Source organism: Psammomys obesus, unplaced genomic scaffold, assembly GCF_907164565.1.
Source record: "Psammomys obesus unplaced genomic scaffold, mPsaObe1.curated_primary_1811, whole genome shotgun sequence".
NCBI classification, from domain to species: domain Eukaryota; kingdom Metazoa; phylum Chordata; class Mammalia; order Rodentia; family Muridae; genus Psammomys; species Psammomys obesus.
In genome coordinates, this window is record NW_026596234.1 from 5,167,524 (window position 1) to 5,194,936 (window position 27,413).

Consider the following 27,413-nt stretch of genomic DNA (forward strand, 5'->3'; position numbering starts at 1 on the left):
AGCTTAAGCCAGTGTTTTAGGAGCCATTAATCTTGGGGTAGAGCTTTATCTGGCCTTTGGGAGTTTCTATGCCCTTGGGGGACAGAGAGGAACAGGACTTTGAGGATGGGCCTGACCCTACAGTGTCTCAGTAGGCCTTGGGGTACCTTAAGCACTGGGGAATTTTGTGAGGTTCAGAGCAGAAGAGGGGAGCGGGCCAACTGGCACAATCTTGAACAGCTGCTGTTTGAATAGCAGGAGGCAGGGAGGGGCGAAGAGGGGTCACCCACCCAGCTCCAAGATACTGGCGATGGGTGGCTGGGCCAGCTGAAGGGAAAGTTTGAGGTTATGGTGAAGGTAGAGGCCACAGAGAGACAGACCTGGCTGCCCAGGGTAACATGCCTAGTGATTGTGGATGAGACCTAGAGCCTGGGTGCGTATGAGGTGAGAGGCTGGTCCCTGGACAGAGTCCAAAGTGGAGGGAGATGGCCCACAAGGTCCTTCTTGCCAAGTGTGCTGTGGGGATCGTGGGTGGCTCCTGGAACCCACTGCTTCATTTGCTCTGAACACGTGAGCCCTGAATACGTGTCAGTTTTTCCTATTTCTCCTGAATAATTCATCATTCCCTTCAGGCCAGAGACCCTGTGTTGGAGAACAACCCTGCCAGACGGGTTTTATTTACCTGATTGGCCAAGAGCTTTTCAGGACATTGGGGAGGGTAAGCTTCTGAGGCCAGGGCTGGGCTGTTTGAGAAAGGTGTGGTAATTGATTAGTTTTGTCTGCTCTGGTGACTAGACAAGTGGGTGTATGTGGAGGGGACTCCCAGATGCAAAAAGGTGAGTTCTTTCTCATCCTGCTTAGGGCACCCTGGGCAAGTCCCTATTGCTCTGGTTTCAGGGTCCAGGTGCTAAATGGCAGGCTGTGGTAGCTAGTTCCTCTCTCTCTGGAGAGCCCCGGGCAAGTCCAGCCTGGATAAAAAGGAAGTCACTCCTACTCAGTCCCTGAACAAAAGGACATGCTGTTCCAGGGCCTGGCCTGTGCCCTTCCCTGTTGGATGCTCTGGGGACCGGCATATCTGCCTAGATAAACCTGAGTGGTTCCTCAGACAGCAGAGCCACGGTTGTCGCTGCAGGAGGAACATATGAGGAGCAGCCATTTAAAAATGAGAGTGTGGAAACCCAGACAAAGCCCAGGAAAGTGCTCAGGGCTCAGTCCTAGAACGCTGAGGCTGTGGCTCTCCAGAAGCGATTCCCGATTCCCTGAGGGTCCCTAGGACTGGCAAGGCTTCCCTCACTAGTGACCTGGTGTAATCAGCCTCTCCTGGGGAGCCTGTGCCTGAGGCTGGCAAGTTCTCGAAGCATTCACTGTGTCTGGCACCACACTCACTGTGTCTGGCACTGTGCTTAGCTCCTCTCCTACTATGCCCACCCCACTGACTTGCGCTGGTCCCTGCATACCCCTGCCTTGCATGTGACTCTAAGCCAGATGGCTGTGTGCCTGGTTCTAGAAGGAGGCAAATGGCTTGCTACCTGTGGGAGGGCTTGGCTGTATGAGGGCAATAGCTGTGACAGCAGTCTGATTGGTTGGACCAGCCTCACAGTTGGGGAAGTCGAAGCTCGGAGGTGACTGAACTTGGACCACAGCCTGTGGAGTAGCGGAGTAGGGTCTTGATCTGTGTAGCTGGTCCCATGCCTGCATGCCAACATCTGGGAGTGAGGGAGGAGAGGAAGGATGGACAGGAAAGGCCCACAGGCCACTTCCTGTAGACTACCATGTGGCTGGCGTGTGGCAAAAGAGATAGAAGAGGCTGCAGGAGGGAATGACGCCCTTCGGGCACCTGCCGGGCACTAGTCTTGCTCAGAAGGCCATAACCCCAAGGGGAAGAAATTAGAGGTGCCCCCCCCAATCCCTGGTGGCTGTCAGGTTGTAACATAGGAGGTGCTGGTGCTACTTGGCCTGTGCTGGAGCCCAGCTTCTCTATGGTTCCAGCTCCTCTTGAACCTAGTATAAGTAAGTACAAGGGCTTAGGGTTACCCAAGTCTGTCCCTGGGGACATACCAGAGCCACCCCGTTCTTTCTAGTGACTGTTGACAATAGAGCAAGGACGTCATCTGCAAAGTGGAAGGTACACACCAGATTTCCCTCTCAGCCCTCTTAGGCACTCTAACAGAGCCCTCTGCCTAATACCCACTTCTGACTGAGCACCACCATCTCCGACATTGTGGCTTCTCGGTGGGCGAGCCCTGACAGCACAGCTGGATTAGTTAGAGCCTTGCCAGAGGAGTTCAGGAAACAGCCCAGTCAGGTGATTTTTTTTTTCTGTTTCTCTCCAGCCCCCTCCCCCTCCCTGCCCACCAGCAGACCCAAACCAGACCCATAACTTAGCATTTTCATTTAAGTCCATCTGACAAATTGTAGCCAGAGAAAGCAACCGGGGTCTGTAAATGGCTACTTTGTCAGCGCGTCTCTGGGAGCTGTAAAAAGTCTTTTGTTGTATGTCTAGACTGCACGCCAGCGGAATATTTGGTCTCTGTGAGGGGAGAGACCTGGTTGGGTTCATTTACCGGCTTATTTCAAGTGGGATTTCAAAACACTGGCTCATAAAGCACCGTGGGTCCTGCCTACGCCAGCCCACACCAGCCTTTCTTGTTTCTGTCGGTTTCTTTCTTTTTTGTTTTGTTTTTTTTTTCGACTGCTTGGGCAGTTAGCAAGGGGTGCAGCAGTGCCCTGGCAAGGGCCAAGGGACCGCGCTGTACAACGTCTTTCTTGTGTAATTGTCCTCTTTATGACTGTCTAGACGTCCCACAGATGCGTGTTCTCGGGGGGAAATGGCTTTTCCCTCTGCCCGTGCTAAGAGGGAAGGTTGCAGACATCACGCTTCCCAGTGGACCGCCTGCCCCTCCCCTGAATGTTCTCTCCTTACCCCCTTAAATTAAAGCACTTTGCCTCCTGGCAGCGTCTTTGTGTTTATAACACGTTTACTTGACTAATTTTATCCCAGGGGTGGGGGGCGGGGCATGCTAGGACATTCTAAGAGATCTCCTTCCTTGAGGGTTGAGCAGGGCTCTCATTCCCTTCTGCAACTTGTTTCACCAATTCTTTTTGCCCTTCTTCTGTTCCCCTCCCTCTACTCTCTTTCTTCCCCCTCTCTCTCTGCCTCCCTTTCCTCCCTCTCCTCCCTTCCCTCCGTAAAGATACCAGAAAGTGGCTTCTTAAGGAAGTAAATGTTGGGGCTACTTAAATGAGCCTGAGGCTTTGTGCTGCCAAATAAAGTCATTAATTAGCTTCATTGCCGTAGCTACCACTGTTGCCAGGGATAAAAAGAGGGGTGAGTGCTTTGGTGGAGAGACTCGGGGTGCCCCCCATCCACCCCTTCCCACAGGAACCGAGGCACCACCAGTCAAGCCCCTCGGTGCCACAACAGCCAGAGTTGCACCTCCCTCGCAGCCTTCTCCCCAACTCTCCGTGAAGAAGCCAGTATGCCAACCACTCCCTTCCCTGTGAGGCAGCCATAGCCTGTGGACTTGGGAACCCAGTGGAAACCTAGTTGGGCCGAGTGCCCAGTTCTCTGTCTAGGCCCAGGACTGGGGCTGTAGGGGGCTCTCTAGGCCTCTTCCAGAGTGAAGGCTAAGGATAGAGACCTGCCTTGTCCTGCCAGATCCAGCCAGCCCGTCACTCCCCTTCCCAAACTGTCCTCACGGCAGTGAAACATAAATTTCCACGCGTGAGTATCTCCTGTGTTTTACACAGTTGGGGGCACAAAAGGAGGGGAGAGATAAGGGGCTTTGACCCACCGGGTGTCTCCAGGGACCCCTGGGCAGAATCTTCTTTCTACCACATGAAGGAGGTGGTCCCCTCTGGGCCTGAGCCCTACATATGTACCCCAACACTCAGGCAGCTACTCACTGTCCAGCTGTGAGTGTAACTTGGGAAGGGGCAGGCTGCTCATACCAGTGTCCTCCCAGGATGAGGCTTTTCATCCTCCTCCTCCTGCTCCTCCTACTCCTCCTCCCTCTTCCTCCTCCTCCCTCTTCTTTCCTGCTTCTCCTGTTCCTCCTTCTCCTCCTCCTCCTCCTCTTCTCTTCTTCCTCTTCTTTCTCCTCCTCTCTCCTTCATCCCCCAGCCCAAAGGCCGGCAGCCTCCTGAGCAGCACAGAGGATGGTATGCTGTAACTAAGCTGGGACATCACTAAGTTTTTTTCTCCTGGTCCCCCAAATTATAATATCCTTCAGGCAAAAAACCCAAAAAGAGGCATTTGAGGGGAAGAGACTTAAGGAACGACTCAGGACAGACAGACAGCACCTGCTAGTCTATAAGGTATGTGTGTGCCCTTGCTGCTGTTCCTGCTTCGCAGGACTCACATGCCTTCAGAGGCTGGGCCATGCACAGAGTTCTGGCTCCTCCACTGGCAGCCATTGCTGTGCCATAACTGGGTCTTTCCTGAAGTGATTAGTGGAGCAGGATGACAGTGATCAGTCCCTGAGCCAACGTGGGACAGTGTGCCTGTTCTCTCCCTAAATTGGCCTTGCTGGCCACATCAAAAACTCACACCCTCAGGCAGGCATGATGGGTAAAGACACCTACCGCCAAGCTTGACAGCCCAAGTTTGCATCTTGGCACACACATGGCGAAAGGAGAGAACTGATTCTCAGTTGTCCTTTGACCTCCACCTGAATTCGTGCCATGGCAACTCACCACTTCCCCTCTCCCCCAGTAAAATGAATAGAATGTTAAAACAACAACAAAAATGTGCCCTCAGCTGGGGGGGGGGGGGTTGGAGGAACTCTTTTATTATTTTTTTTCTTTTTTTTTTTTTCACTTTTTAATAATGATCATGTCTAGTGACCTCTTTCTCAGTGTCAAGGGACCCTGCTCGCTCTAACTTGCAGTCTCACCTTGCTCAAGGAGAGCTGAAGGCCACTCACAGCACAAGCACCCAGGAGAGGAGTTGGGCAAAAGTCTGGGATGACTGGGCTTCCCCCCCCTTCCCTCCCCCCTTTTTTCCTCTGTAGTTGAGAAGCCGAGCTGGCTCTGGGCACTGCCGTATTTAGGAGGCGAATTGCTGCTCATGTGTCAGGCAAAACAGATGTGGCGGGGAGACAACATCTATTTTCATAATTCGGAACAAATCTGGCGAGCCGCCTCCCTTTCCAGCGGGGCCTGCTCATGCAGAAAGCCTGGCTCCCCAGCAGCTTTAGCAGAAGTATTTATAGCTCCATTGAGCTTGCCTCCCTCTGGGATGGGATGCTTTGTGTTGCTATAAGGACCTGGACTCTGGGTGGGGGTGGGGGCTGCATCAGGCACATCTCAGAAATCAGAACACGGGGCAGCACACCTATCAGTCCTTTCGTTTTCCAGCTTGCGGGGTGTCAGCTGCAAGGTGACCTTGGGGTGAACAACTTAGGAAGCCTCATGCCCCCCATCATCCAGAAGGGTGCAGGTCTGAAGCAGCCCAGTACACAGAGACTTTGTGCTCAGGTTGGGAAGGGAATACAGCTGGCGAGAACAGCCAGGGTGGTGTGCCTGAGGTCCCACGGTGGTCTGATGGCCCCGCTCTGGCCTCCTACCTCTGAGTGTTTGGATTCCATGCCAAGCATCATTCTTGTTACACTGGAGCCTCTGCTTCAGCCTGGTCTGCATGCCAGGGAGAGGAAAGATGGTGGGCTTGTCAAATAAAGGAGCCCCTGTGTGCTGCTGAAGGGGCTGGAGATGGGCTGGTGGTGAGCCTTGTCCTAGGCAGCTGAGAAAGTCTCAGGTGCCCTCATGTTGACGGTCATAGGATCACGGGAGGCAGTTGTGGGTAGGGGTGGGAAGGCAGTGTGAGGGTAGCAGCTGGAGTGGGAAGATCTAGGGGAGAGTCCCTTGTGGTGACCGTACCGAAGACTCAGCTGGCTGTGTCAGCCTGGAGAGGACCTCCTGTATAAAACTCAGTGTCTTGAAAGCGCAGGAGTTTGGGGTTTGTCTGGGGCAGTCCCTACATGCAGGCGGGGTGTTGAACACCTGCCCAGCTGAGCCCCGTCTGTCTAACACAGGTCATAAGGAGGAGTTGCCTAGAGACTGGTGGATGAAGCATCTTGCACTGCTGGGCTCCCTGGCACAAGCCGGGTTCTGTGCTGTGTGCGAGTGTGGATAGCAGCGTGGACATCCGGTAGCCAGGAACTGGTTCTGTCTGCTGAGCCCTTCCCTCCTCTGTCCTCTCCTGATTCCTCTGACCCCAGAGACCCCCCCTGGTCATAGAGGAATTCGTGTTTTTACCTGGGATCATGTGAAAGACTTTAGAGCTGCCTAATGCCGGCTGTGACCAGGAGGAGGGGGAGGAGCCTGATAGGGCCCAGCCAGGCTGTGCTAGTCACCGGAAAGGGGCGTTTGGCTTTGGATGTGTGACTTCTGATCTGTAAGCAAGACTCAAGTTCACAAGGCAGAGTCCTACTCGAATCATTCCCCAGCTCCACTGTCTGTGCTTGATTCCACACAGGACCACCACTCCCGGCTGGGAAGCCTAGATGCTGTCTGCCAGGGCCCCTCAGCAGCTGTCTCCTTGTCCCATGTACAGGAGCAACGGCTTTCTTTTCCTTGACTGAGTCCAGCATTCCTGCCCTAGGACATTTGCACTTCCAGTCTGTTCTCCTCTCCGTTCAGCCTCATCTTTCAGGAGTTTACAGATGGACACTGGACACATCATGAAGTTGCTTTGTATGGCTGATACACTGATGCTCAGCTTTGGCTCCGAGTACTGGGTTGCATCCAGGGTGCAGTGGTTTAGGGAAGCCCTCTCTCTTCTCCCTCCCCGGCTCTCGTTCACATTTAATGAGTCTGAAGGGTCTTTTCTCACGGGAGAGCTAACAGGAGCCACCACCTCCGGGGGGACTTGGAATTTTCTCTCTTCGATTCTAAGTTTTAAATATTGTGTTTAGAATTAAATCTTCAAACCTGGGAGCCAGACTTCAACTTGAAGGGTGCCAGCCGAGGGCTGGTTCCATGTGGTTGCCTGCAGCAGCCAGATGGCAGGTGCTGGGAGGAGAGCAGGGGAGGCTGGGGTGGGAAGAGAGAGGGAGGCTGGGAAGAAAAAGGGGGTTGCTGGGGTACAGAGGAGGAAGAAACTGAAGATGGGAGGCTCTGAGAGGGGTAGAGTCTGGGACAGAAGGGGTTGAGAATGGAAAAAGGGGGAGAGGGAGAGGCTGAGATGGAAGGAAGGGGTTTCCCCTTGCCATTGTTCTCCTCATGTAGCGTGCTGCCATCCTGGGGTTGTCTGGGTTATGCCCCACAGATGGTAGCTGGGGATACCCTCTGCAGGGTGAGCCTAATGACATGGAGGCACCGTGCCTTCCCAGACCATTCACTTAGGGTCAAAACCCCCAAAATCGCTATGAGATGGCAACGGCCATAGCACCTAGCTTTCAGCACCTTCTGTAGCTACAATGCTGAGGCCAGGGTCCTGCCATCCCAGCTTACCACTGAGCAGCTGACCTTTGAGGTTCGCGTATTCGTTCTGTGCCCTTTGATCTCACGTAGATTTGTGTAACCTCCACAGTTGAGCCCCACAACAGTCCCAAGCCTGAGACTCTGCGTCCTTCCCTTTATAGCCATGCACGCCGCCTCCTCCTCTCCTGACAACGTCTAATCTGCTCCCATCTCTATAATTTTGTCATTTCAAGGATGTTATATAAATGGGATCACACGGTGTATAGCTTTCTGAGATTGCTTTTTTCACTCCGAGTAATTCCCTGAAGATGTACCCAGGTTGCCAGGCAGAGCCGCAGCTAGTTCCTTTTAATTGCTGAGTAGTATTCCAGGGTGTTTATCTGACCTATCATTGTTGAAGGGTACTTAGCCTGAGTCCCAGTGGCGGCTTCGGATAAAGCTTCTGTGAATACTTGGCCCACAGTTTGGGGTGAATGGAAGCGACTGTTTTCAGGGATCAGTGCTTAGGGGTGTGAGTTTAAACTTGTGCATTGGAAAGACCCTTAGCTTTTTGTTAACTCCCCCTCCCCCACCCATGCCCTTCTGGGCTTCTGGTGCACAGACTCTGGAGGTGGGAACCCTTCAAATGTCAAGTGGCACTCTGGGTGGCCTCTGACGCTTGGCACCATGGGCATAGTGTGTGTGAAACAGACAGGGGCCCTCCCAAAGTGCCTCCCGGCAGGTGATCCACAAACACCAGTAACCAGGCAGGCAGGTGGATAAAGATAGTTTTTCTGGCTGTCTCCTGGTGAGCTGTTGCCTGAAGTTCCCTCTGTGCTAGCTACTCTCTGGCGAGGTACGGTCCTCCAGCAAGCCAAGATATTCAGCTGCCATTTTGACCAGGAAGCAGGGGGAGGTCAGATATAGAGAGAGCCCAGAAAAGACAATGCCAAGTCCTTCCTAACCAAAACAGACATCCCACTGACTCAGGGAGTGAGATGTGGCTGTGATGAGAGAACTAAGGAGGATGCTCCTAGCAGGCAAAACCATATACAAAGGTCCCGGGGATAGGGTAACAACCTGGCCAACAGGCCTGGAAGGTATGAGCAGGAAAGTTGCCGAGAGGTGCAGCTGCAGCGATGAGGCAGGAGAGGGAAGTCTTCCCGGAGTCGTCGAAAATCCCACGGTTATTAAAAATCCTTGTAGTGCTGGAGTCAGAAGAGTGGGGGAGGGAGCCGGAAGTGAGAGGTACAGCAGAGAGAGTAGGAGGACAAAGACTTGTAGATAAACCCTGTGCTCTTGAGGGCTGATGGTAAGGTTTCCATGACCTCAGCCCTGTTGGTCCCTAAGCCACGACTAGGGTACAGGGTGGAATCTGCTTGTGACTGGACACACAGCTCTTAGTCTTGAGCTCAAGAAGGACCATCCATGGCCATTGCTGAGCTCCAGTGGGTCTGTCCTGAGATGGAATGCTTCAGTTCTTGGTCTCTGTCACTGCTTCTCACTCACTCTCCGGATCAGGCATTATCCTGTAAGCTGGATTTGCCTCATTAATGAACATGTGGCTGACATCCTTGTCACACATGTCCCCTCTGGGTCAGTCCAGCTGCTAGCCTTGTAATCTTATGCTGACCTCCATTTATTGTGCACCTACTGTGTTTCAGCTGGTGTTGGGATGGCCGAGACATGAGTCTCAGCTTGGGTAAGCTACAAAGCCACTATTGATTTTGATACAATGGCCGAGTGAACAGCCTAAGACAGCGGGTCAGAGTGGCTGCCCACAGTCCCCAGGGTGGGCGCCACCTGTTTATGCATTCCAACGTAGACCTGGGCCACCTGCCAGCACTGCTCACTGCGGTGGCCCCTGCCCCCATCTCAGAACAAAGGCTTCTCTGCAGCTTCCCCCACTTTCTTTGGAGACACTATCAGAGCCTTGCCCTTCCTGGGCTGGGGACTTTCTACTTAGGGAGTTACCTGGAAAGGAAGCAGCAGCTGGGGAGAGAGGGGACTGCTTTAGGAGGCTCGGTTTCCGGCAGCTGGGAGATTGCACTTCCTTCTTGGGGTTGGCTTTGCAAGGTGAATGGAAAGGAACGGGAAGTGACGGTTGGGGGGTGTTGGGGGAGGGCCCTGTGGGTTTACATTCCAGACAGATCTAAGGGGGACAGAGCAGCCTCTGGGAGGGAGGAACCCACAGACTCCCGAAGCCCTCCTGTGTGCTCTGTGGCTGTTATCAGAGGCCACCAGCCTGGCCACACCCCTTCCTGTAGGTGTTACCCGTCTCCCTTGGTGGTTAGCCATAATATAGCCAACACTTTTTCCCCCTTACAAAACTGTCAAATAGCCAGGAAGTCCTAATCATGCCCCAGGCTCTTCCTCACATTCTAAGTCCTACATAAGTGGGTCAGACAGGTGCAGCCTGGGTCAGCAGGTTATCCCGAGGACAGGTGTCACCATGACCTGGCCACTGCCCTCTTGCTGCTGCTTCTAGAGGCTGAAGATGGGAAGGCCAGGGAAATGGCTGTCCTGGGAGTGACCACTGTGAGGCCGCTTCTGCCTTGTTTTACCCACTTATAGAGTGTGTGGCTGCATCACCAGGTCCCTGTGTCCGCTGTGGAGAGAATGTTCATCCCTACCCTCTAAACTGTGTGACCTGGGACAAATCAGTATAGCTCTCCAAGTTTCAGACTCTCACAAGACAAAGGCCCATCCTGGAGAGCTGCAGGGACAATCATGAACCGACAGTGACCCCTGCCCCTGCCTGTTACACTCCTCCTGTTGTCAGCAGCTGTAAGAAGATTCTAGATCACTATGTCCAAATGAGTCTAACTGGAAGTGGGATGCTGGGGGTCTGAAACTTTGAGGCACTGGGCTCTGGGACCTGGGCCTGGCAGTAGGTCAGCGTTACTCAGATGAGCCTGTGGCACAGCCAGGGGCCAGAGGACAGACTCGTGAGCAGGAAAAAGTCTTTCGAGTGAGAGAGTTCTCTGCATCCATGCATGCAGGAAGCAGTGTCAACAACCCCCATCCCCAAGAGGGGCCACTGGCTTGTGTCAGTCCACTTCCCCATACAGAGGCTCCTACACCCATAGCTCAGCCGACGGCTGTGTTCCTGCCTGCACCATCACCTCGGGCCACTAGAGCAACGCCCCAGGAACTGTGTGACTCCGACAACAGACAACTGTCTTCTTGAGGTATTGGGAACAGAGACGCCTACAAACAGGGCACTGGCACATCAGGTCCGGGCAAGGACTGCTTTCTGGCCTGTCCCAGGGCTGTACCCTCATCTTTCTGTGGTGTGCACAGAGAGAAGAGCTGAGTTCCATGGGATCTCTATGAAGGCGCTGAGCGTGTTAGAAAAGGGCCCCACCCTCAGGAACATTGGTAGCGCCATCTCCAAATACAGTCGCACCCTGGGGGAGGGGAGGATGGGCACCAGTGAACAAAGGTTGGAAAGAGACAGGGTCACAGGATGATCTAAGGTCTCCTTTTCCAACAATCAGCTGTGTCTTGTAGGCTTCTTGGGAACCAGGCAGCATGCAGTCCGTCTTTCTGTGGGATTCTCATGCCTGCCAAATGAGGGCAGCACCATTTGGTCATGGGGGCTGGAGGTAGGAAAGCCCCAGCTTTGCAAACTGTGGGTCATCACCCCATCTGGGGCTTCATAACTGGATTTGGGTGTTGTGAAAAATCTGGCAACCGGAGCAGGTTTCTGAAAGCACCAAAACCAAAAGTTAACTCAAGGGTCAAGTTGTGCTAAATCTCCGGTGTCGCTCACAGTGCTGGTCCACGTTGCCTATCTCAGTCTGACTGCAGCCGTGACCCTGAGCACCGAACACGTGCCCTTAGCACTGGGCATGCCATCACACCGTGCGTAGCCAGCGGATGGACGCTGCCTGGAAATGCCTCAGCTCAGATGGGAGACAGTGTTTTGCAGCACTAGCTTAATTACGGGAAACAGAGACTTTTAATATTTTCTCACCATCATAACTCAGTCCGTATCAAATTAGTCTATCTTGGGATTGTTATTGTGTTAAATTTTAAACCATTTGTCTTTACTTTCTATGTGTATTTTGCCCACGTGTATGGATTGTTTTATATGTGTGCAGGGCTGTGGGAACCAGCAGAGCATGTCCTATCCTTTGGGATGGAGTTATAGGCAGTTTTGCATTGTCTTGTACCAGTGCTGGAAACTGAGCCCACGCCCTCTAGAAGAGGAGCAGTGGGCTCAACTTCAGAGTCTGTTTCCTAGCCCCCAAGTTTCTCTAAAAAGAAAAAAAATACCATTAAGTGAATTCTAGTTTGGGACTAGTAATTTCAGAAATGGCCCCAAATACCTGCCTACTACTTTGTAGTACGTATTCGTGAAAAATCTGCCTTCCTGGTGTTCATATTACAGCATCAAAGTTTCAGTCAGCCCTAGAAAGTGTTGAAGGTGTTCTGTCCTCCAGGACCAGATATTTAACCAAGATTTAATTCTTTATGTTAAGTAAGCAAGCATGCCCATCTCATTAGCATACAGATTGCTTTCACACTTGATAGTGAAATTATGCACATGCCAAAGATTTTAAAATAAATTTCTTTGTGATTTATTATCAATAAACGTTTAATTTGCTACTTGTTTTATATACCTGCCTAGAGATACATGATGTTTTCTGATGCACAAAGGAAGTTGCCAGGGTTGATGAAGTGGCTCTGCAGGTTACCCAGCCCAATGCGAGCTGAATTTAATCCCCTCGATCTACGTGGCAGAAGGAGAAAACTTAACTGCTTCGGACCTCCCCCTACGGCAAGCCACACCCACTAAATAAATGAAATGTAATAAAAGTTTCTCTTATGAAGGGGTCAAGGGTGGGAAGTGTTTATACTGGGGAAAACAAGCCCTTGAAGGTGAGTCCATCATCAGGCTCACACAGAACAGCGGCATCGAGTTAGGGCAGGGGTGTCATCTGTGAGGACCTGCTCTGCTCTGAGGTGGCAGTTCCTTGCTGCCTGACTGACCATGTGTGGAAGGACTGCTGCTGTCCTTGCTGTTGGAGCACCAGTATAGCTATCAACACAGAGGAGAGACTGCCAAGGGGGCTCTGAGAGTCTTTTTGCGATGCTCTGGTTTTGCAGCACAGTGGTGATTCCTGGGCAGCCAGGGCTGGGCTTTGAGGGGTGATGAGAAGTCAGTCAGTTAACATGTTTCTGGCTTGCCAGGCTCATGCCAGTTGTGGGTGCCTGCTGGGCCGGATTCCATCGGACAGAGTGGCACCCCGTAACGGGCCACCAGACAGGCCAAGAGGCTGTCACTCCTGACTCAAACATCTTCTTAGAAGGCCTAGCAGATGGAACAGGTGGTGTTTGCAAAATTAAGGCCTTCACAGAAGAGTTTGAAGTTGCCAGGAAAATGAAACACAACGGGGAAATGGCAACCGGTATAGGATGAGGCGGTCAGCGGGGAGAGAGTGGCCAGGCTGCAGAAGAGGGGCAGAGCCATCATCAGGAGGCCACAGGTGGTAAATGGAGGGACACAAGGGCCTGCACTCACTGGACAGACACTGTCATCCAGGCATGCTAGGCCTTCCTTTCCGGTGGCCCTCACGGAGGGCTGTTGATTTTATGTGTTCCATTTTCTGTGCTTAAAAAAGGTTTATTTCTCCCTCTGTGTGCGTATGCCTGATCAAAAGAGGCTGTCAGGTCCCCTGGAGCCGGAGGTTCAGGTACCTGTGAGCCGTCCAGAGTGGGTTGCTGGGAACTGAACTTGGGTCTGCTGCAAGAGATGCAGCATCCGTAACCTTGGCTGCGGCGCTGTCCTTCAGCCTCACATTGCACTTTATACGGCTCTTGACTCCATCAGCACCACAGTCTTAAGGAGAAGGTACTTGGGGATCTCTGCTTTTCCCAAAGTAGAAACTGAGGCACAGAGAAGCTGCCAGCATGTTGCCCTATCACACACTTGGCCACAGGGAGAGATCTGGACTTGGGACACAGGCAGATCCTCATCACCCCCTCTAGCCTCTCGCCTCTGTCCCAGGCAAGACTAGCCACCCCTCCCTGGTCCTGAAAGGCAGGGCCACCCCCGGGTGAGCACAGAGGCTCCTCCCAGCTGACCCTTGGCTCTTCAGCACGCGGCAGGCGTCAGTAAGGCCCCTAGGACTGAATGAAGAGCCATTGAGAAGGGGCTCAATGGCCAGTGCATTGTGCGGGTACTTCAGAGCTGAGCCTTTTGTCCCAAAGCCTTGGAAACAGAGCCCCAGTTCACTTCCCTTCTCCTGGGTGCTCAAGTCCCGACTCCTGTCGGGAAATACCGGGCCCTTGAAGATCAGCAATTGAGTAAAGTACATGCTGGTTTCCAGGGAACACAGGCACCTCCTGGGGCACAAGGGCATCGTGGGCCTCGTTGTTGGCCAACGCTCAGAAACTCACATGCACAAACAGACATGGGGTTTGTACAAGGGGTCTTTTGAGTATGTCATTAAGATTTCTTAAAGCAATGAATGTAGACGGGCGTGGTGGCCCAGGCCTTGAACCCCAGCACTTAGGAGTCTCTGTAAGCTTGAGGCCAGCCTGATCTGTATAGTGAAACCTTGTCTCAAAAGATTAAATAAATAAATTTTGAATGCTGCTTCTCTTAAGAAAAAGGCAAACAGTGGACCTTAAGACATGGCTCAGGGGGCAAGTATGAGGGTTGAGAGATGGCTTGCTGGTTAAAATAGTGTTCTGGTCTTTCAAAAGACCCAAGTTTGATTCCCAGTACCCGTGGAAACCCAAAAGATAAACATTCAGTCTTGTTCTTTCAGAAGTCACCTTTTTTTTTTTGCAGTTTTCTGTAAACTGGGTCTCTGATGTGTGTCCCTTATGGGTGTCTGTCCTGGTGTGTCCTTTTCTTTCTGTCAGACCATAACGGCCTCCTTCTCTTGGCAGACCTGTGAGCCAGCAGCTCTCAGCCAGAGTGACTTGTACCCAGGGCAAATCTGGAAACGTCTGGAACCACATACAGATGTCACAAAGGAAGTGATAGGACAAAACCCAGGAATCCTGATGAACACCCCTAAATATACAGAGCAGCCCCACAGTGGGGTCTATCGAGCCCCAGACATTTCCCACAGGGAGGCTGAGTGCTCCTCAGACAGAGACCATCTTTTGACTAGGGCTGTGGAATCGGGTAATAATGGGTGCCAGGTTTGTTGGGTGACGCTGGGATTTCCATTTCAGAAATACTCCACGAAGTGTGACCTCCGCACACACGCACACCCACCCGTGTGTACTGTCATCAGGGGAGCTAATGTTAACTCCGTCACATGCCACCCTGGAAGTTAGAATTGCAGGGTTGAGAGGTTACAAGCGTGCTTGATTTTAACAGTCGCTACCAGAGGGCCTCCCAAAGCAGTGGCCATCCACGCTGCCAGCCGCAGACAGGCTCCTGTCCCGGGCCCTCCCACCACCTTTTGCTCAATAAACTGGGTCCACCTGACTTATTTTGAACATCTTTTGGGTACAAGCGCAGTCACATGGATGGAAGCACTCTCTCACTGTGAGTTCTCCCTGCCCTGCCAGTAACTCACGAACAGGATTGACGCTGTGCTGACAGCGGGTGTTTAAAGACGTTCGATGCCAGTGACAATAGAAAAAAAAAAAAGCCCATTAGTTCTTTCCATTTGGGTAATAGCGAGAAAGATAAAAGGTGCGGCTTCGCCCTCCCTTATTGAAGCAGCATTTAATCACGAGGCTCTCAAGTGATTAGACAGGCCTGTCACCTTCCCGGGACTCCTTATTTCACAGGCCTGCTCCCTGCATGCACATAAGGTCTCTGTGCTCAGGGCTCAATGCTGGCCACCTGCGTGGCCATTTCCCCCAACCTAGCCTCAGCAGCTTAGCGTGGAGGTGGAGATGTGGTCTATGCTTCTTTGCAATGAGTAGGGACCTGGACTCCACCCTCTGCCACTGAGGGAGAAGCCAGCCTACCTCTACCTGACAGTCTTTTGCAAGCCAGAAGAGAAGCATTCACTCCCAAGTTGGTAGTGAGCTGACCCCGCCTTCACTATCTAGCTCTTAAGTGTTTGTACCTCCTTCACCGGGCAGACCCCTGTGGAGCCTTTGCTGTCTACTTCTTGCTGGGCTGGGGCTGGAGTTAAGGTATGCCCGACCCTGTTAAGATTCCTGCCCAGGGAAAGGGTGGTCTGGGAGCTTGAGGAGCGAACTAAGCCTCACAAGGAGGAACAGGGATGTGTAGGTATCATGATTGGAGAATAGAGCATCTTGGGGCCCAAAGTGTCAGGCTTGATTCTAGCAAGGAAAAGAAGGTAGATGGAGAATGGATGAGAACCTAGGTAGATGGATAGTTGGATGATAAACAGACATATGTAAACATGGATGAGTGGGTGAGTAGGTGAATGAGGATGGACAGGTGGGACAGGTGTGTGTATAAAAATGGAGGAAACAGTACTGAGATATGGGGAGGCCAGCTGGGTCCCAACCATGTGAAACATGGTGTGTGCTCAGAGCCTACTCACCCTCATTGCTATTCACCATGGGCCATTGGCTAGCACGGGGTGATGAAGTGGTTGTGGCTACGTGTCTCCACCCTCTTCTAGGTAAAGAGGAAAGGCCTAAGAGACTGTCTCATGCACCCTTGGGAACCGGGGTAATACGCAGTGCCTCTCCCTGCCTTGTGGAGGCTATACACAGTGCAGCAGCTAACCTGTGTTCTCACCTTCAATCCCAGATGCTGCCCCCAGCAATTCTTGTCACACAGATAGCCCCAGCAGAGAGACTACCTAAGTGTCTTGTTACAAGTTAGGTTGCTTTGAAAATGCAATTGTATATGCTTGTAACTGCCATACACAGAAGTGTTTTCATTGAGGGGACATCTTCTTTGCTGGGTGGGGCAAGGTGTGCTCTGGGTCCCAAAAGTTGTCATTTTGTATGTACCTGCTGATCCCCATGTTTCCCTCAAAGTAGGGCCTGTGTAGGCAAGTTCTACCTTTATTTACAAAGGAATACATTTGTATATGCAGGCTCAGGCACAGAAGCTAAAGGTCAGCCGCTGGTATTGTTTCTCAGGAGTTTTTTTGAGGCAGGGTCTCTCGCTGAGACCTTCAGCTCTTTGGTTAGCAAGTTGATAAGCCCCTGTATTATATGCACTCTACCGAATATTGGGAACACCACTTACAGAGAGTAAGTAAGGGGATCCTAGGTTTGGGTGCAAAGGACTGTTTTAGACAGTGTGTGCCCTGGGGACACATTCCTGAGGTGTCCCTGATGTTGGGACAAAACCAGAAAGTACTTATGGGGACAAGCATGTGGATGAAAACAAACAAACAAACAAACAAAAACAACAACATTATCCCTAGAAGCAGCAACGGTCTCAATTGGGACATGGGGTCTGCCATGTAAGAACAAAAAAACAGTGGCTAGCAGAGAGAAAGCTTGAATGTCATCCATCGAGATTGCTATTTTCCCCTTCTCCATAGTAAGTGACAGGGCGAGGATTAGGACCCAGGACCTTGGGGTATAGATTTCATTCCCCATACCTGGCTTGGTTTCTGTAATCTCTGGGAGGTAGAGGCAGGCTATCAAAAATTTAAAACTATCCTTGGCTATAGACCAAGTTTGAGGCTAGCCTTGGCTACACAAGAACCCATCTCAAATCAAAACAAGCTGGGAATAGCATAGCCTTTAGCCCCAGCACTTGGAAGCAGAAGCAGGTGGATTTCTGTGAGTTTGGAGGCTTTCCTGGTCTACATAGTGAGTTCCAGGACAGCCTGAGCTACAATAGTGAGACTTGGAAGGCAGAAACAGAACCCCCAAAACAAACAAGGCTACCAATAACAGAAGGGCCCTTCCTAGCGCTCATGAGAAAGGTCTCTCTCTTGCTTTCAGGGTAGCAGTGACTAGAGGTGTGGGGCATGGGGGGTGGGCTGTGTCACCAGATTCTTCAAGGTCACCTGGCCAGAACCAAGTACCTTAGCAGAACCTGGTGGCTCTCTGAGAGCCTGGCTGTCTGTCCTGAAAACCAGAAATGCCTCACAACCTGCCGCCTGTTTCCCAATCCTTCAGAGGAAAAGCAATTAAAAAAAAAATCATATAAGTTCTTAGGCTAAGAAATAAATGCTCCTTCGGGAGTGTTTGAAAATGGCACCCGAGAGATGACAAAGTTATTTCTTTGACGTCTGGTCTAATTTGACTTGAATTCAAGGGTATGGGTGAGCCAGTTCACTTTCAAATACAAGAGGCAGTGGGGAAGGGATGTTGATGGAGTGGCCAGAACCCCAGCGGCTGGGGCTCCTCAGAATGACAATGAGGCCGCCCGCCGGGTCTCCACCAGGCAGGCCTAACGAGATTAGATTTTCATAAATTTCAGACAGTGCCAATTCCTAATTCCTCTGTGTGCGGCCAGGAGGCCAGACAGGGCCTAGTGCAGGCTGCTTGTTAACCAGGAAGGACGAGACCGCCCTCCCCTGAGGCAGACCCAGGGGTAGGCTTGGGGAGATGATCTGGCCTAGGAAAACTGCCACCATGGCTGCCTGAGCCAGGTGGAGCTGCCCAGCTCTCCAGCCCCCACTGCGCTCCTCTCTTAACTGGAAGTGTGGGGGCAGGGCAGCAGGTCCATCCAGATACCAGGTGGTTGGAGCACATTTGCACACACACCACAGTCTGCAATGGGAAGAAGTGGCAGGCTGGGATTCAAACCCAGTACCGGTGTGCCAAAGACATGTCACCTAACAGCCCGAACTGGCACCTCCTTGGCACAAATGCAAGCCCTGGCCCATGCTGGGATTTAAGTTGTGTGCCACTACAGCTCACCTCGTGTTGTTTGAGACAGGCCCCCATCACTAGGGACCAGCTGTGGATGTCTCCCATCTTACCACACAGAATGTCTCCTGGCTGAAAGTCTGGTAACTGTGCCAGGATGTCCCTGGCTTCCTTGTTTATTGACAAGGTCTCACCTCATGGAGCAGACTGGCCTGGAACTCATTGTGTAGATCAGGCTGCCCTTGACCTGGTATTAGCCCTCCTGCCTCACCCTCCCAAGGACTGTCAAATGACAGGCATGAACTATGAGCCTGGCTTCGCTTCGCTTTTAACCTGGAGCCTTAGTCCAGCGAATGCGATCTCAGCTCTGCCTCGGGCTACGTGGTCTGGACTCTGTGGCGTGGCTTTGCTTGTCTGCCCAGCTTTGCCAGGGATGGATCCAGCTGTGCCTAGCCTGTGTGAAATACTGAGGAAGCTGTCCTCACGCCAGGTGTGTCCGTGTGTCTGCCTTGGAGTCCCGGGACTCTTGTAGTCTCTTCCTAACCCAGCACCCTACTTTTCACAGGTGGGTGTTGGGCACCCTGCAGTCTTCATGAGCACAATGCTGTGGACACTTCCTGTCCTGCTTGATGGCCAGCCACATTCAATACAAAGCCTTTGCTGGACAACTCTGTGGACTCATTTCTTGTTTTGAGCCTGAGTTCCCTTTTCCTGGCTTGTGAATTTTCTGGATCTCTACCTTGCAAAAATTGGTAGCTGTGGCAACCAGTGGCCAAATTTGTGCCACGTACAGAGCCCTCCCCACACTGTGGGGAGCAATTCTCCCACTTTCTGGACTCAGGAACCCAGATTTGTCAGCCCCATTTGGGCCTGCAGGCGTCTTGTCCATTGACCCCCACGTCCTGTCAGCTGCTACTGCCCTGCAGCCTCAGCTCCTGTCTCGTCAGTCTTCCCAGGGCCCTAGACCACCCCAGGAGGAGTGTGGCACCCTATCCAGTCCCTCAGGCTGCCAGAGGCCAGGAACAAAGGCTGCCTACATCTCCTTCTCCCTTTAGGCCTGATGTGGGCAGAAGCCCCAGAGAAAGCCGGAGGGGGTGTCTCGGGCCAGGGTGAGGGGCACAGAGAGTTGAGCAGGAGGAGCTTCAGGCCCTTTGGAGGAATGTGGGTGTCACACAAAGCAGGCCCTGTGTCCCTTGAATGCTCGGCTTTATCTTGGGTCCCAACAGCCAGACCTGAGTGCCTGGCACATTCTGGCCAATGTCCAGCCCTGGACCCACCTCTCTTCTCCTGGGGAGACAGGGGGTGGCTGCAGTGACCTAGTCTTGGGCCTCACCATCACCCCACTCAGGCTGTATACATACGGGTACCTGAGTGTCCACTAGAAGGGTCCCTGTTTGAGGCATTGGTGAATTTCATGAGAGCCCTGTAGCTCACCACTTCCACCCTATCCCTGTCTGGCTTCTCCAGGGTGAGGTGGGCCTGGTTCAGAAGCTTCCACTGCAGCCCACGCTTGGATTGGAGTCTCAGCTGTGGGCACTTAGATGTTGTGATCTTTTCCTTCACGGTTCTGTGTTTCATCTTGAGGTCCTGCCCTTCAATGGGGGCCAATAAAGCACTTAAATGTCAAGGGAAGGATGATGTAAGCTTCACAGGACTTGAAGGGTCATTCTGTCACGGGGTGGGGGTGGGGGTGGGGAAGGGTCCCGCATGCTGACATTTTCAGTAGTACAGTGAGCCCTGCCTAACTGTGGCCATAGCACAAGCAGTAGCCCAGTGGTGTAAGAGACCTGTGGGCAGCAGAAAGAGAGAATGGTATTCTAGAGACTGGCTGGGGCTGAGGGATAGCGTGGGACAGTGGGGTGGGGATGAGAGGCTAACCATTCATGCACCATAAAGCTCCCCTCGTGGCTGTGTTGTTGTCCTGCTCAAAGCAATGAGGAAAACGTGGTGACAGGAAAGGTTTGGGTTTGAGATTTGGGCTTATGATGGCTTTCAGCCCCCTCCTCCCAGTTCCTGTCACTGGAAGCACAGAGCTGAGTCAGTTACCTTGCAACTGAAACTTGTGGCCTTGGGGCTCCTTTTCTTCTTTTCGGCCGGGAGAGTTTTCCCCCAAGGTTTTTCCTCCGGGGCTGGGGATGCTCCTCACTGCGCCCCAACCTCTGGCAGCACCTTTGGGGTTGGCTGCGGTCCCTCTGCCGAATCCAGTGCCCCACACGGCTCCTGGCATCCTGCCTGTTGCCGGGGGTCTGTACTGGCACCAGCTGCAGCCAGCTGCTGAGCCTCGGCCTACCAGGGTCAGCAGAACCGCCCCCTTAAAGCAGCATCAAAATAGCTTCTTCCCTTCCCAGCACTCGAAGACTTTTCCTGCTTCTAGGGGAGAAATAAACCAAAACCGAAAACAAGGGTTGGGGGTGGGGTAGGGGTGGGTGGTGTAGACTAAAATAAATGAGAATCAAAACGTGCAGCACCTGGGAGGGGCCTCACCATGACCCTGTGTGGGGAGTCTAAGTTTTTGTGACAGTGTGGTGTGTGTTCTAAAATGTTATCTGTGTGCCTGTGTGATGTGTGTTCTTGTGTGTGTGTGAGAGAGAGTTGCCTTGTGTTTCTTGGTGTGTAGTAGGTTTGGCTTGTTGCTTGCTGAGGTATTCGTGGGGTGTCAGAGTATTGAGGTTTGGTTTTGGGGGTACATGTGGGGGTGCTGAGGTATGTAGGAGTGGTGGATTGTTTTGAGGGGTATAGAAGGGTTTTGGTCTGAGATTGAAGAGTGTTGATCCCAATGTGAAAGTGTTGGGGTGCACAGGACGTATGTATTTCAAGCTGTTGTTTTGGAAAGTGTAGGAGGATTGGAAAGTTATATGAAGGAGGACATTGGGGCAGAGGACTGTTATTTTGGGGTGTTGAGAGTTTGGGTGTTAGTATGTGAGAGTGTTGACATGGGAACACTGGGCTGTTTGTCGAAAGAAGAAGGGTTGGAGTGTTGGAATATCGGGCTGTTTTGGGGGTGTGTAGGAGGGTTGGTATGTTGGTGGGGAGTTGGGGTGTGTAGGAGTACTGGGATGTTCTTTTGGGGATATACAGGTGGGTTGGAATGTTGGTGGCAGGGGCAGGGTTGACTATTGCTGGTGTGGGGAGGGCTGGGGGCTGTTGTTTTGGGGGTGGGAAGGTTGAAACATGGCTTGCTGGGGTGTGTGAGTGTTAGGATGCTGGAGAACCAGCCCTCGCTGGGCAGGTCTTAGGTATATGCATGCCTGTGTGTTGCCTCTGCTTCTGTCCACATCCCACTCCAGCCACGTGAGCCCCCTCTTCCGCCCATTGTCCTTCTCCAGGACCCGTAAGTGGAAGAACCCTCCTCACCACAGGGATCCAAAACACGAGCTCCGTCCCAAGAGCCAGGCCATGCGTGGCATCTCTGAGGGCCGAGACTGAGTCTTCATGCATGTCCATGGCTGGGGCTGGGCCATGTTCTGGATGGGGTCTCTGAGCTGGCTTCTCCCCTGTGCCTTATGTATGTGGGAGCCTTCAGAGGCTGGCCCTAAAGTCTCTTACATGTCCCTCTGCCCCACAGCGGAGCTGGAGTTCGTGCAGATAGTGGTCATCGTGGTAGTGATGATGGTGATGGTGGTGATGATCACGTGCCTGCTGAGCCACTACAAGCTGTCAGCCCGCTCCTTCATCAGCCGACACAGCCAGGCCAGGAGGAGGGACGACGGGCTGTCCTCGGTAAGTGACCCTTGGGGCCGCAGCCTAGGTTTCCAGCTGCCTGGAACACTTTGGCCAGATACCCACGTTATCCCCATCTGGGGGCCCACAGGAACCGGGATGTGGGCCCAAAAGCCTGCAGCTTCCTCCAGTGAGCAGAACAGAAACCACATTCTCTGAGATGTGGAGCTTTGGGCTGGAGGGAAGCTGGGAACTTGCACCTTCAGGGCAGAAGTGAGGGTGGATGTGCCTGGCCCTGAGTGCCCAGTGCTGCCCCGGGAACAAAGGCAGCAGAGAGGTTCCTGCTGTCTCCCCAGAGGGAGCAAGAGGTGTCAGGGATGATTTTGAGGGCTCCCTAGAGCCTCTCCAAAGAGCCTCGCTACACAACTCAGGGCCAGGACCTGTCTTAATCTCCAACCCTAAGTGGGCACAGTGTTGGGGGAACAGGGTTCAGGGGAGACAGCTAGGCCATGTGGTGGGAGGTCAGGCCTCCTAAGGCCATTGAGAAACTAGATGAGACAGCAGCCGCTGCTTGACAGGTGCCTACCAGGACAGAGGTGTGGGAAAGATGGCCCCAGACTTGGGGCTGTGACCTAGATAGAAGGAGATGGCAGTCCTACCCTCTCGCCAGCATGCCACCAGCACTTGGGCCGTGTAGTCCACGTGTCTTGGGAGGCCGTGGAAGCAACCGGACACCCAGGAGTCCTCTCCCAGGGCTTGAGTCTCAGCTGGCTCCTCAGGTGTATGAGCCAGCAAGGGTACCTCCTGGGTAATTCAGACTTGGCATAGCAAGCTGGCCATCTCTGGCTAGAAGTCAACCTCATCCACATGATGCCTTACCCGCCAGCTCTCTGCTGAATGCTCCCTGTGTGCCCAAGCTCCTGGGCAGAGGAAGACAACAGGCAGGACCATCCTAGGACTGTGGGTGGCAGGAAGTCAGACACAGGCAAGGGCTCCACACACAGGGGTTTGGGACTCTGGGGGAAGCTGTGGATGAGAGGCTCAGGTGCACATTTCTGAGGTCCAGCCTTACAGTGGGAGACATGACACCCTTAAGAGGGAGGGAAGACCAAATACAGGAGTTGAGTGGGGATCGGAGTTCAGTGTCCTGGGCCTCAGGCATCCTCAGAGCCCAAGAGGCCTGCATTCTCACATGTGCTGGGCCCCTCGTTAGCCTAAGTGAGACTGTGTAACTAGTCCCACGTCATTTACATACTGTCACCTAGAGTAACTGAGTGCTCACCTAGAGTAACTCCCTGAGAACTTCCTGGTCTCTATGCATGCATGCACGTATGCAAACAAACGAAGGACATGAGCAAAGCTGGTCTTGGTACCCTAGGGATTCTAAAACTGCCCTGTGTGTGTTACTGAGGGTTCCCTGGCTGACCGTCCAAGCTTGCATTTTGACGTGTTAGCACTGTGAACATCAAGGGCTTCCTGGCACCCAACAGGGTCCTCTCCAGACTCCAGAGTCAGGAAAATGTCTCCTGCAGGTGAGGGTGGGACTTGCCCCTCCTGGCTGCATATCAGGCCCCTTTGGAAGCTCTCTCCTGCCCTTAGGTGTTCCCCGTCGGCAACAGTGGGGTGAAGGGAGGCTTAGTCTCTCTTTGGCTCACAGTGCAGGATAGGAAGCCACCCTCCTGACAGACAGGCAGTGGCAACCCCAGGAAACAGCCATTTCCAGCATGGCTCAGCAGGTGCAGGGAGGATGGGCTCAGATGGGTCATGCTGGGCACAGGGCCTCCGTTTTGGGGCTTGTCCCAGGCTGGCAGAGGCACCTAAGGTATAAGGGCCAAGCCAAGACAGAACTGGCCGTCGTCCGAGAAGCAGGGCTGTTCCTGGCAGGTCTGGGCATCTCTGCTTGCGTCAGGCCCAGTTTCAGTGCGTCACCAGTTCATCAGGGCGAGAGCTGTGGGAGAGACAGGGGCAGTCCTGACTGAAGCCCAGGACACATCCTGAGGGCAAAGCCGGCACCTGTTTTATGGGAACCTCGCCTGCCATGCCCCGGCTCACCTGGCTCATTTGTTATCTCTGTTACCTAGCAATAGGCACTGCCAGCTACATGGCAAGTGTTCCTCACAGAGCACCAGCCACAGGTGACATAAGGGGCTCACTCCTTCCCCGAGGAGAAACTAGGGCTCAGAGAGGTGGAGCACTTGCCTGAGGCCAAACAGCTTTCACGGGCCGTTGTGGGGTGTGGATAGCCAAGAGTGTGGGATAAGAAGGCAGAGGTTCTAATGTGTACTAATGTCGGAGGGAGAGGAGCTCATTCTACATGGGCACCTGAGCTCAGCTGCTGAGACAGACAAGATTCTCGCCCTCCTCCCCAGACACTGCACCGCAAGAGAGCGTCTCCTTCACTGTCTCCCCAGTGCCACCTGGCCGGATAAACAGGGAGCCCAGGGAAGCCTGGAGCAGAAGGTGACGGTTCCCCTGGGACGTCCTCTCTTTTTGACATAGTGCATCTGAGGCCTCTCCAATCCTCGTGACCTCTCAGAGAGACCTAGACACAGCTGTTGTCTGCCTGGTCTCAGTGTGTCACACTAGGCTCACCTACCCATCCAGGGTGCCCCTTGGATGTCTCTGGAAACGGGAGTGGGGGCTCCTCTCCTACCTGTGTGAGTAGGCCACAGTTCCATCTCAGCACACCCGCCTTAGAGGAAAATCGCCCTCCCTAAACGCAGAATAGGAGGAGCAGGCGAGAGCCTGGCTGTTGAAGCCTGGGCTCAGCTTCACTGTCCCCTTGCTGTGTCATGCTGGCCACAGTAAGCAGAGTGATGGACATGAGGGTCAGGCACAGGGAGGACCCACATGCCCACCCCAAGGCATGTACTGACTTCAAGTGCTCGTTGAGACAGTTGGTTCTTGCCTTGACTTCCTGTCCACTCCTCACAGCCTGTGCCTTTTGCCGTTGGACTGGTTGTATCGCCTCCTCAGTGGCTCCCCTGGGGAGTGTGGTTTGTCAGTGAGGTCACCTCAGACCAGGAGCTTAGCTAGGGCCTGGGATGGAGCCATGCTTTATCTTCTGATCGTTTGGCCTACGTCTCTGCTCCCCATGGAAGCACAGCCTGCCAAGAGTCCATGTTCTGAGGCCAGAGGCAAAGCTATAGTAAAACCAGATGCAGAGGTCAGCCAGGGTGGGAGCCCAGGCCTGGATCCATACCCAGCTTCTAGGAGATGCAGACCCTTTTCAGCCTGGGGCAGGATGAGTCTCAGCTTTCCAGCCGCAGAGTTTTGCCTTGCAGAATTGGGGGGTGACTACTTGCCCAAGAGAAGAGAATGATTGTCACTTCAGAGAACAGTCAGAGCCCTACCTGGAAGCAGCCTGAAGGGTTCCAAGCAGGTAGTAGCTCTGAATCTGGAGTTGAAGCCAGGTGGGCATCATCAGGCCTCAACAAATTGGCCTGGCCCGAGGGCGTGTGGCTGCGTTTGTAAATAAAGTATTATTGGCACACAACCATGGCTGTTAGTGTCTGTGAACTATTAGGGCTTAACAAAACAGAAACTTTTTGGAGTTCTGGTTTTTTGGTTTTTTTTGTTTTTTTTTTAAAGGTAATAATGTTTTTAGTTATTCTTTGAGAGTTCATGCATACAGAAACTTTTATTCCAACCCTTTGAGGAAATGGCTGGCAGAATCCTTCCTTGGGGAAATCCAGAGGGAGAGGCTGTGGAGAAGCCATGGTGAACTTGGACATCCCAATTGAGAAGTGATCACATGACAGGAGCCAGCACCTCAGGCAGTGAGCAGGAAGGAGCCTCAAAGTTCTAGAAGATGGGAGAGAGGGGCTATCCTCACTGCTGGCTATGGCTTGGCTGCACGATTGAACTCTGTCCCCCCGCCTCCCCACAGTGGCTGCCTGAAGCTCCAGTGATGGCTCAGTAACGGTGCTGTGAACCACACCAGACACTAGGCACAGGGGGGATGGTGGTTCCTCCTGGCACAGCTGCAGCTTTGCAGGGAGAATGAGGCTACTGTGAGCAGAGCTGAGGCCATGCATAGGAAGAGAAAGGGCTAGCGTTCTAGTTTGCTTGTCCGTGGCTGGGATAAAACATTGTGACCAAAGGCAGCTTAGGTAACACCTCCAGGTCACAGTTCGTCACTGAGGGTAGTTAGGGCGGGAACCTGAAGCAGAAACCATGGCAGAGCATCGCTTACTGTCTTACTCGCTGGCTCGTGCTCAGCCAGCTTTCTTAGAGCCACAGACAGCCTGCCCACAGACAGCCTGCCCACAGACAGCCTGCCCAAGGATGGTGCCACCCACAGTGGGCTGGGCGCTCCTTATCAATCATCAACCGAAACAGTATCTCCCCAGCTGGCAGCAGGCCAATCTGATTCAGGCAATTCTTCAGTTGAGATTCCCTCTTCTAGTACATGACTTTAGGTCATGTCCAACTGACAATAAAAATTAACCAGGATAGCTGGAATCGGGGGTAGGGACGTATGCATGCGTTGTACATGCGTTGTGCATGCATTGTACATGCTTTAGGCAAGGAACACGCGTGAGGGCTTCGAGGTTTGCTGGGGTGGGGTAGGGGGGCCGGCTGCACAAGAATCTAAGCAGACTTGGGGGTGGGTAGGAAGGAGTAGGCCCTGTGGGAGGGGCAGAGGGGAATCCTGGGGGAGCAGCAGATGAGGCTTGTTGGAGCCTCCCTGCCTGCCCCGCTGGGTCTCCTCCGGAAGCCACGTGTCTCTAAATGTATACCTGACTTACCTGTAAGTCAGGGCTGGAGGCCAGCTTAGGCCTTCACCGTCCAGCAGGCACAAGTGCCCAGGCAAGGTAGACTGGGTGTCTGTGTATGGAAGGAAGAACTGAGGGAGGCTCCAGGTCGTGGGAGAGGACAGCAGGGAGAGCTGACAGGAGACACCTGTGCTGTCTGGCTTGTACAATTTAAAGGCAGCTGTGGCCATTCTCTGTATAGCAAGACAACCTCCACCTGCAGGTGCAGCCCCAGAACCGCCTAGTGGCCACTGGGTAAACTGCAACTCCAGGAGGGGCTTCCCCAAACTCACAGAAGTGGCAGCCCAGAACAGTTTTAGAGTGGTGGAAGGATGTGTCTTTGCCTGGATTGTGGTGACAGGATGTCAGTATCTGACCAAATCGTAGGCCTTGAATGTTTGAGTGTATTACTTCTGTCGGTCCATCTCAAGCCAAAATTAGCGCAGCTTTTTGGCTGGCCTGCAGTCATCCTAGAGCCATTCGAGGCAGCTCAGAGCTACTAGCCCCTTTCCTGAGAGGGGTTGCTCCCCTCCTAGGACCCCACAGTTGAGGACATGAGCCTCCTGAGTGGCAGCCATCACACAAATGATCCTGTGTCTGTTTACTGATAAAGATGTTAGAGTCTCTAAACTCTAAAGTCTGTAGGGACCTGGGCACTGAATATCACCAGGGAACTGGCCCCATAGTGGACTGGCCAATCCAAAGGCCCTGTGGCACATGCTTATCATGCTGAAACATGTCAGACCTGGTTTCTGTGGGAGGGGATGGCAGTGGCGGCACCTGTCACTCTCTCATGTCCCCTGAGGGTCAGCTGATTGTGACAACTCAACATTCAATTCACCAACTTCTCTAGCCAAGTGTGCGTGTCCACACGTTCAG

The 27,413-nt window shown here is 53.0% G+C and overlaps 1 protein-coding gene across 1 annotated transcript in view; it reads left to right on the plus strand.

The window, feature by feature from the left end:
• The window catches only part of Pmepa1 (prostate transmembrane protein, androgen induced 1), a gene marked incomplete at its 5' end in the record, with an annotated part of 49,571 nt that overhangs the window by 20,021 nt on the left and 2,137 nt on the right, over window positions 1-27,413 (plus strand). Inside the window, one exon of the mRNA XM_055595919.1 lies at window positions 21,683-21,837. Within this exon, the coding sequence (XP_055451894.1) occupies window positions 21,683-21,837 (155 nt within the window). The remainder of the gene's footprint in view (window positions 1-21,682; window positions 21,838-27,413) is intronic.